Source organism: Humulus lupulus, chromosome 9, assembly GCF_963169125.1.
Source record: "Humulus lupulus chromosome 9, drHumLupu1.1, whole genome shotgun sequence".
Taxonomy (NCBI): domain Eukaryota; kingdom Viridiplantae; phylum Streptophyta; class Magnoliopsida; order Rosales; family Cannabaceae; genus Humulus; species Humulus lupulus.
The window spans coordinates 103,929,979-103,940,773 of NC_084801.1; the positions used below are offsets into that span (position 1 = coordinate 103,929,979).

At 38.7% G+C, this 10,795-nt stretch overlaps 1 protein-coding gene and 1 long non-coding RNA gene across 2 annotated transcripts; both read right to left on the reverse strand.

Moving 5' to 3' along the window:
• Window positions 1-296: 296 nt before the first annotated feature.
• On the reverse strand, window positions 297-8,011 carry LOC133801774 (uncharacterized). Its single transcript, XR_009876962.1, has 2 exons — window positions 7,616-8,011; window positions 297-594 (listed from the first exon to the last, which is right to left on the reverse strand). It is a non-coding gene; the product is annotated as an uncharacterized LOC133801774 (long non-coding RNA).
• Window positions 8,012-8,328: 317 nt separating this feature from the next.
• LOC133799913 (uncharacterized) lies at window positions 8,329-8,807 on the reverse strand. The gene is made up of 2 exons (XM_062237903.1): window positions 8,639-8,807; window positions 8,329-8,522 (listed from the first exon to the last, which is right to left on the reverse strand). Exons 1-2 carry the CDS (start codon window positions 8,805-8,807, stop codon window positions 8,329-8,331), a joined length of 363 nt encoding a protein of 120 aa, XP_062093887.1.
• Between the last annotated feature and the right edge of the window lie 1,988 nt (window positions 8,808-10,795).

Sequence of the window (10,795 nt, forward strand, 5' to 3'; positions counted from 1 at the left end):
TGAAATCAACAAAATGTGTTTTTGTTTTTCATTGCTAAGATCAAGGTTGATTTCAAGAAGGGGATGGTAAGACTCAAAATTGGTTTTCAAGGATTAAGAATCAAGACAATTGTTTCTGAATTTTTTTTCAAGAAGGCTAGAATGGGTTCACCTAAGGCCATTGCAATTTTAATGCATCCAATTCAACAATGTTGTAACGCCCTGGGTAACCAAGACCGTTACAACGTATGTTTAAAATAGTGCAAGACTAGCTAATCGAGTCGTTTGAACATAAATGTGTTTCTACAGTCAAGAAACAAGTTAGGATCAAATGATTTTGATCATAAAATGATTGATTTTCATTAAGATAAAAGTTTGATACATGAGATCCCAAAAAAATAAGGTTTACATGGCTGAAACAACCCTCAAACGTTGATACAACAAAAGGCAGTCTAACTGGAAAAATACAGTTTTAAGCTTTAGTTCCTGTAATTCCCTCAGTTGTGGCGGTCGAGCAGCTGTCGATGTACACTCTGCCCCCAAATCTCTCCAACTCATGGTTAGTCTAGCGTTCCCTTTCCTTTACCTCCACCACGTAGCACCCATGAGCCAAGGCTCAACAAGAAAACCATAATCAATAGGCATAGAGAGCAACAAGTTTATATAACAAACTTTAGTCCAACCAGTTCACTTAAACAGTAGAATACAAGTATTGAGCTAGACAACGATAAACACATATACTTCTAATCATATAATTCAATTTTTAAAAACAGTATCTAGGTGTCGACGCCCTTAGGCTGAGCCCTGCTCGCTTAGGCAGAGTTGCGTTCAATATGCTTATCATCAGCCCCGACTCCCTTAGGCCGTACTTTCACATTACACATAATAGATATATAATTTACAGAACACACATGTTCATTTACAGGGAATCTTAGTCCCAATAACAACCACTTGGGTGCAGTTTTCTTACCTCAAGTCTCAAGCGTAGGATAAAGAGCGGTCCCGAGCACAATCCTCAGTCCTAAGCCTTAACGGTAACCCTAGTCACAAGCAACAATGGATAACTATCAAATTCTAATCCAATTAATTGTTGTGGAAACAAATACTACCTTCTGAGACCTCGAATTCTACTAAACCGGGTAGTAGAATTCATCCCGAGCGCTTAAGTTTAAATCCCCGAGCCTTCGCGAGCCTAAAAACTAACCTAGGCTATGGCTACCTTGGCAGGCCGCGACCTAGCCCTAAGGGTCGTGATGCACCTTAAGTCAGAGGCACTAGCCTCATGCTCCAAAGGGGATGCGGGCCGCGACTTGCCCCCCTAGGGTCGCGGCCCGCTCATAAGTCAGCAAGCCTTTAGGGCCTTTTGGGGCACGCGGGCCGCAACACCCATGAACTAGGTCGTGGCGCGTCCTCGTGAACCCCTAATTCCCTGGGTTTCTCTAACATTTTTTCCCAGCTACATCCTCAAAATTCAACCTAACTATACACCCAAACCAAAACCAGGTCCAGAATTCTTAATATCACTTCAAAAACAACACATATAACCTATATCACTAGTTTAATCATCCCTAAAATACCAAATTCAAAAACTAACACAAGCACGCTTAAACAAAACCAAACCCAACAAAATTCAACAATTAGCATCTAAAATCTTACCTCAGTTGATAGCCTGATCTCCTCAGCAATCCTTTACTGATCCTAGCTTTAATTCTCCAAATTTTCCCAACCTAATTCCTTGAGTTTTCTCCTTCAAAATTCCCTTAGCTTCAAAGCATCGGAAAGAGAGAGAGAGAGAGAGAGTACTGAGAGTTGAGAATTCTGGTCGGTTCTGGGTATTTCCTAGTTTCATCTAAGTGTATCCCTTATCCAAGAAAAAGACTAAAATGCCCCTAAAACACACCTAGCCTTCTCATTGCCCTTAAGGGTAAAACGATCATTAATCTCGATTCCTGTTAATTCCTCGAGTCATCTTACCGATTCCCAATTAATCTCGTCATGTCCAACTAATTAACAAATACTTACCCATTACTCCATAAATCTCAAATATACATTATACTTCCCAAAATACCCCTAGGCTCACCTCGAGCTGGGTATTAAACCCTGTTGTGACTATTCCGCTCACTAGGATCGCCTCGAGCTGTATACTGCAAATATATCCACATAATAATGTGGTCTCAATCATATAACACATATAATCACATTTATGCCCTTAACGGGTCAAAATTACATATATGCCCTTATAAAAAGAAACAGGCTCACATGCATATTTAATATGCATATAAATATATTCATATCATCATGTAAATCATGCATGACACGTAGTCAAGCATTTAATCAACTAATCACACACATATCCAATTATGCCCTCCCGACACGCTAATCAAGGCACTAAACCCTATTCAAATTTTTGGGTCGTTACAACTATCCCTTCCTTCTGAGAATTTCGTCCTCAAAATTTACCTGAATAACTCAGGATACTGATTCTGCATAGCTAACTCAAGCTCCCAGGTTGCTTCCTCAACCTTACTATTCCTGCATAAGACTTTGACTAGAGGAATTGTCTTGTTCCTCAAAACTTTATCCTTCCTATCTAGGATCTAAACCGGTCGTTCCTCATACGATATATCGGTCTGCAGCTCTAGATCCTCATATCCCAATACATGATCATATCTGAGATGTACCTTCGAAGCATAGAGATGTGGAATACGTCATGAACTCTTCATAATGATGGTGGTAGAGCCAATCTATAAGCTACCTTCCTGATCCTCTCCAGGATATCAAAAGGTCCTATGCATCTAGGGCTCAGCTTGCCATTTTCCCCAAATCTCCTCACTTCTCGCAATGGTGAAACTCACAGAATCACGTGGTCCCCCACCTGTAACTCCACGTCCCTACGCTTAGGATCAGCGTAGCTTTTCTGTCTGCTGTGTGAAGTGAGCATTCCAGCTCGGATCTTCTCAATAGCTTCATTAGTCTTCTGAACCATCTCCAGTACCAAATACTTCATTTCCCCCATCTCATCCCAATGAATGGGTGATCTACATTTCCTTCCATATTTCATCTCGTATGGAGCTACTCCAATCATTGATTGAGAACTGTTGTTGTATGAAAACTCAATCAATGGGAGGTACTTACTCCAATACCCATTGAAGTCTAGCAACACGCCCTAAGCATGCCTTCCAATATCTGAATATTCCTCTCAGACTGCCCATTTTTCTGAGGATGAAAGGTTGTACTGAACTTCAACTGAGTTCCCATAGCCTTCTACAAACCACCCCAAAACTTAGAGGTGAATATGGGATCCCGGTCCGATACTATAGATTTAGGAACCCCATGGAGATGTACAATCTCCCTCACATATAACTCCGCGTACTGATCTACAGTATAGGTCGTCCTCACTAGCAGAAAGTGAGCTGACTTGGTGTATCTGTCTACTATCACCCACACCGAGTCATGTTGCCCCATTGTCCTGGGTAAACCTCCCACAAAATCCATGGTAATATCTTCCCACATCCACTCGGGAATACCCAAAGGCCGTAACCACCCCGCTGGTCGCTGATGTTCAACCTTTACCTGCTGACAGGTTAAACACTTGGCTACATATTGAACCACATCCTTCTTCATCCCAGGCCACCAATATAAAGTCCGTAGATCCTGATACATCTTCGTGGTACCTGGATGGAGTGAGTATGGTGTAGTATGGGATTCATGAAGTATCCCTCGTATAATCCCCATATCCATCAGAACACAGATCCGACCCTTATACCATAGTAAACCTTTCTCTGAAATAGAATAATCCTTAGCTACTATAGCTAGGACCTTTCCTCTAACCTCCTGTAACTGTGCATCATCCATCTGACCCTCTCTTATCCTCTCCAGGAGGGTAGATTGTAAAGTAATATTGGCCAACCAACCCACAACCAGCTTTATCCTTGCTCTAGCCATCTCTTCTGCTAATTCCTTTGATATCTGCTTCGAACTAAACAACTATCTTGGGCCCCTCTGGCTCAACGCATCTACCACTTTATTGGCTTTTCCTAGGTGGTAAAGGATGTCACAGTCATAGTCCTTTACCAATTCTAGCCAACGTCTCTATCCCATGTTTAAGTCCTTCTGGGTGAAGAAATACTTCAAACTCTTATGATTGGTGTATATCTTACACTTCTCCCCATACATATAAGGTCTCTATACTTTCAGTGCAAACACCACCACTGCTAATTCCAAATCATGGGTAGGATACCGTTGTTTATATTCCTTCAACTACCACGATGCATAGGCAATAACCTTCTCATTTTGCATCAACAAGCACCCCAATACCAGTCTCGATGCGTCACGGTACACTACAAACTTCCCTCCCTCCAAGGGGAGGCTCAACACAGGAGCAGTAATCAATTGTCACTTCAACTCCTGGAAGCTACCCTCACATTTGTCTGACTAGGTGAACTTCAGATTCTTCCGTGTCAACTCAGTCAATGGTATGGCAATCTTTGAAAAGCCTTCTATGAATCGTCTATAATATCCTGCTAGTCCAAGGAAGCTCCTGACCTTCGAGGCGTTCCTTGGCCGGATCTACCTTAGTCCCATCTCCACTAACAATGTGTCCAAGGAATGTCATTTTTGGTAACCAGAACTCACACTTCTTAAACTTAGCATACAACCGATGCTCTTTCAATCTCTGTAATACTCGTTGGAGATGCTGCTCATGCTCTACCTCTGAACTGGAGTAAACTAGAATGTCGTCGATGAAGACAATCACAAACTAGTCTAAGAAGTCCTTGAGCACCCTATTAATCAGATCCATAAATGTTGTTGGGGCATTGGTCAAACCGAACGACATGACCAAGAACTCATAATGCCCATACCTCGTACAGAAGGCCATCTTCAAAATATCCTTGTCCTTGATCCTCGGCTGGTGATAACCAGATTGAAGATCAATCTTCGAGAATACTGTCTTACCTTGCAGCTAATCGAACAGGTCATCTATCCTCGGCAAAGGGTACTTGTTCTTGATAGTCAACTTGTTCAACTCCCTATAGTCTATACACATTCTCAGAGTCCCATCCTTCTTCTTCACGAAAAAAATCGGAGCACCCCATGGTGAGAAGCTAGGCCTGATGAATCCTAAATCTAAAAGCTCTTGCAATTGTATCTTTAACTCCTTTAGCTTTACCTAAGCCATCCTATATGGTGCCCTCGACACTGGCTCCGTACCCGGTGCTAACTCAATGACAAACTGAATTTCCCTGTGCGGGGGCAGTCATGGTAAATCCTCTGCCCCACTGGCATAACTCTAGTGGTATCCACCACACTAGCCAAAAAACCTATACAACCTCCTTGTAATAGGTCCCTAGCTCTTAATGTCGATATCATTGGAATGCGGGGTCCATTCATAGTACCCACAAACACAAAGGGGTCCTCACCCACAAGCTCAAAAGTCACCATCTTCTTCGTGCAATCTATAGTGGCCCCATATCTGACTAGCCAATCCATCCCCAAAATCATATCAAAATCATTAGGCACGACACACCCGTAAGTCAGCAAGCCCCCAAGGTCTTCTGGGGCACGCGGGCCACGGCGCGCCCCCGTGAACCCTGAATTCCCTAGGTTTCTCCAACATTTTTTCCCAGCTACATCCTCAAAATTCAACCTAATTATACACCCAAACCAAAAACAGGTCCATAATTCTTAATATCACTTCAAAAACAACACATATAACCCATATCACTAGTTTAATCCTCCCTAAAATACTAAATTCAGAAACTAAACAAAACCAAACCCAACAAAATTAAGCAATTAGCATCCAAAATCTTACCTCAGTTAATAGCCTAATCTCCTCAACAATCCTCTACTGATCCTAGCTTTAATTCTTCAGATTTTCCCAACCTAATTCCTTGAGTTTTCTCCTTAAAAATTCCCTCAGTTTCAAAGCATAGGAGAGAGAGAGAGAGAGAAAGAGAGAGAGAGAGAGAGAGAGAGAGAGAGAGAGAGAGAGAGAGAATGTGAGTGAGAGGGAGAAAGAGAGTACGCATTTAAATAATGCATGCCACGTAGTCACGCATTTAATAAACTAATCACACACATATCCAATTATGCCCTCCTGACATGTTAATCAAGACACTAAACCCTATTAGCATTTTTGGGTCGTTACAAATGTGGTCTCAATCATGCATAACAAAGCAAGTTTTATAAAAAATCAACTATGCATGGAATCACTCAATCAAGAAAATGGAGCATGTTATGATGTAAATTCTCGTAGGCTCAAAAACTCAAAATATAGGTATTCATGTATGAAATCCCACCTATCTTTCATTCAATCCATCATCAAGAGAAATCAATCATTGTATAGAAAATAAGAACTCATCTACTCATTCTAATCTCCTATGGTGTTTCAATTCAAAGTCAATAATGCACATCGATTCAAATCCTACAAAGAAAATCATTGAAAGAATCTAGAATTCTTATGAGAAAGACCATGTGGATGTCAAAATGTAAGCAAGCATGAATAAAAAAAAACAAAAATATATACATATGCAACATTATGTACCCACACACTTAAACCATACATTGCCCTCAATGTATCAAAAGTAAATGCTCAAATATTACAAAACAGTAATAAAAGTTAGAGCAAAAAAATTTCCCTGGAATCTTTGGAGCATCACCAAGACATTATTTACATAAGTGGTGGAGGAGAAGGTGGAGTGAATCCTATATGAGCAAAAAAAGTTATAAGATTCTTCTTCATTAATGCTACTTGAGGTTCTATGCGCTCAAACTGCTTGTCATAGTGTCCTTGGGATGGCTCATCAAGCGTGGATGGTTGTTTTGAAGAATCCTCAAGTGTGTCCTGAAGTACAGCATCTTGAATTGCCCTTTGTTGACGACTTAAAGTAGGTCTTGGTGGATAAAAATAAAAAACATCTTCTTTCTTTCCAACTAGACACATCTCCTCCAAACATTTTAAATCCAACGGCAACATTTCACAAGAAATATGCAGATTATTATCGTCAAGATCAATCAAATGTTCATGAACAACCAATAGGTTAATTAAAGAACCTAGAACCAAGGGACAATTTATTGTCAAGATAGCAGCAAATTGAGAAGCCAACCAACATCAAATATTCACTTTAATAACATTGTGCATACACCACAAAAAATAAAACTTAGCCTTAGATAATACCCCAACATAATCCTTTCTACCCAAAAAAGTAAAAGCAAGGAACCCTATGGATATAAACTAGCACAGGGTCTCGAAGATAGGTATCCTTAGATTTACTTGGGTCATAATGATTTGAAATGGACATGAATTTGTAAAGATTGGTGGGTAGAAAATTTTCACTAAAATCACAAGCAATTTGCAAATACTCCTTACTTGAGATGAAACCAAAAGGGATGTTGAATTCAGTGATTGATAGTTTAAAATCCTTTCTCATTAGTCTAAACTTAACCACTCCTGGGTTATTAAGAGAAAAATCAACTGGTTTTGCAAACTCATAAGTGGTGTAAAATTCTTGAACACGTCCAATATATGCTAGGTATGTAATGGAAAAATAATATTTCCATCCTATATTTGCAATGAATTCAAGCACATATTCTTTAATATTTAGAGCTTCCATTGTAGGGTCATGAATATACTTACATGGAATGATTGATCTTCTATAAATGTCTTGATACCTGGCTTTGTCTTTCTTCTTTGTGAATGACAAATGCCCATTCAAATGAGATTCAGAGGGTGGAAGAATGTGTTTCCCCTTTTCAAGTCTTGATCTTTTTTGCACATTGGAGGCATCTTGGTTGGATAATTGGGAGGTATCATTTCTTTTCTTCATTGTTGAAACAGTGTAAGTCAAATCTTAGAGCTAGAAAAATTCGTCTTTTGACTAAAAAAAAAAACAGGGTTGTATCGCGTGAAGCTCGCCTGAGAAACCTGATGGTGGGGGTGCGCCGAATTCGACAGTGGAATTCTTGAAGGGAGGAAGAAGATGGCAGTGGAGCAATAGAGAGAAGTGAGAACGGCTGAAACTAAGAAAGAGAAAGAAAAAATTAGGGCTTCTAAAAGAAATAAAGATAATCATGTATTTTAAAATTTTTATTATTATTTATTTATTTATTTTAAGATGACTTGAAAAATAAGACATGGGCATGTCTTACGCGACGACTGCCCAGGATTTTATTTTTCTCTTCCATGGTAAGCATTCCCACAGGTTATCAAAATACATCTTCTACACCAAAGCAAAATAAAGTGACGAAAAGTTACTAAAAACATAAGACAAAAATAATATAATAAAAGCATTTGTGGGTTGCCTCCCATAAGTGCCTTTCTTTAACGTCTTTGGCTAGATGTTGTGCTTCTCAATTCTCATAAGTTGGACATTCCAAAGTCATTTGATCAACATTAAGCACTTGAAAAACTTCATAAAAAGGTTTTAGACGATGCCCATTGACCTTAAATTTTTTAGCAGTATCCAAACTCAGTATTTCAACTGCACCATGAGGAAGCACATTGGTGACAATAAAAGGTCCCACCCATCTAGAACGAAACTTTCCTGGAAACAATTTCAATCTAGAATGATAAAGGAGAACTTTTTACCAACAAAAAAACTTTTCCTTGAAATCATTTGATAATGAAAAGATTTGGTATTTTCTTTGTAAATTATGGAACTCTCATATGCATCATTACAAATTTCTTCTAGTTCCTGCAATTGCAATTTTCTTTGCTCTCCGGACTCATCCATACTCACATTGCATTGCTTGATAGCCCAATATGCTCTGTGTTCCAATTCTACTAGAAGATGACATGGTTTGCCAAATACCAAACAGTAAGGAGACATGCCTATGGGGGTCTTGTATGATGTTCAATATGTCCATAGTGCATCGTCAAGATGCATACTCCAATCTTTTCTATTCGAGTTGATGGTCTTCTCAAGTATGGACTTGATTTCTCTATTTGATATGTCAACTTGTCTGCTTGTTTGTGGATGGTAAGAGATAGATACACGATGAGTAACACCATATTTCTTGAATAATGCTTCCATCACTTTGTTGCATAATTGAGTTTCGCGATCACTAATCATAGCTTTTGGTATTCCAAACCTAACAAAAATATGAGTTTTGACAAAATCTACAACAACTTTAGCATCCTTAGTTCGGGTAGCCTTAGCTTCAACCCACTTTGAAACATAATCTACAACAAGAATATTGTATTCATTGCCAAAAGAATAAGGAAATTGGCACATAAATTCAATGCCCCACACATCAAATATTTGACAAACAAGAATAGGGGTGAGTGGCATTTGATCTCTATGCCCCAAATTTCCAGTTTTTTTAAAAATTTTCACAAATCTTACAAAACATATATGAATCACAAAAAAAGTAGGCCAAAACAATCCACATTCTAATATCTTATGAGCAAGTCTTTTGGGACCAAAATGTCCCCCACATGCATATGAACGACAAAATTCCAAAATAGAAGGGATTTCTTGTTCAAAAAGACATTTTCGAATAATTTGGTCAGAACAATGTTTCCACAAATAAGGATCATCCCAAACATAATATTTTGCATCTCTTTTAATTTTATCTTTTTGAGCCCTAGACAATTCATCTGGTAATTTTTTTGTCACTAAATATTTAACAATGTCAGCATACCAGTGTATTGTCTATTGAATAGAAAAGAGATACTCATCTGGAAAATCGTCTTTCAATGGTGATGGCTCCCCATTTTTGGTTAACCTGCTTAGATGGTCAACAACAGATTTTTCAGCACCCTTCTTATCATGTATCTCCAAGTCAAACTCTTGTAATAAGAGTATCCACCGAATGAATCTAGGCTTTGCTTCCTTCTTTGAGAGCAAGTATTTTAGAGCAGCAAGTTCAGAATAAACAATCACTTTAGTGCCAAGCAAATATGAACAAAACTTTTCTAAAGCAAAAACAACAGCTAAAAGTTCTTTTTCTATTATTGAATAATTGCTTTGTGCACTATCAAGTGTTCCTGATGCATAATAAGCATGAGAAGATCTTCCAACTCTTTGATCAAGGACTGCACCAATTGCGTGATTACTTGCATCACACATGATTCCGAATGGGAGGTTCCAATTCGGTGGCCGGATAATTGGTGCTGACGTCAACTTATCCTTCAATTCCTCAAATGCCACTCTTCATGACTCATCAAATTCAAATACCACATCTTTTTGCAACAACCTACATAGTGGTTGAGTAATCTTGGAAAAATCTTTGATAAAACGTCGATAGAAACCTGCATGTCCAAGAAAAGAACGAATTTCCCGCACACTTGCGGGATAAGACAAAGATGGTATTATTTATATCTTAGCTTTATCAACCTCAATCCCCTTAGAAGATACAATGTGGCCTAGAATAATACCATGATCAACCATGCAATGACATTTTTCATAGTTCAAAACAAGATTTTTTCTATGCACCTTTCAAGCACTTTAGCAAGTTAGTTAAGCATGTATCAAAAGAATCACCATACACTGTAAAATCATCCATAAACACCTCTATGATATTCTGTACATAATCTAAAAATAAACTAACCATACACCTTTGAAAAGTGGCAGTGGCATTGCAAAGTCCAAATGGCATTCGTTGATATGCAAAATTACCAAATGGGCACGTGAATGTAGTTTTCTCTTGATCCTCGGGCACAACTACATTGTGGTGAAAACCTGAATAACCATCTAAACAAAAATAGTGAGAATGACCTGCTAAATGTTCAACCATTTGATCAATAAATGGAAGAGGAAAATGATCCTTCCTTGTTGATGCATTTAATTTTCTATAATCTATATAAAACCACCAC

What these genes read in the sequence shown, in the direction of transcription:
- LOC133799913 (XM_062237903.1), bottom strand. Translation starts at nt 8,807, where the DNA reads ATGTCTCCTTACTGTTTGGTATTTGGCAAACCATGTCATCTTCTAGTA. An exon ending in TTGTAATGATGCATATGAGA is followed by an intron (nt 8,523 to 8,638) that starts GTTCCATAATTT and finishes AATTGTTTCCAG; the next exon opens with GAAAGTTTCGTTCTAGATGG.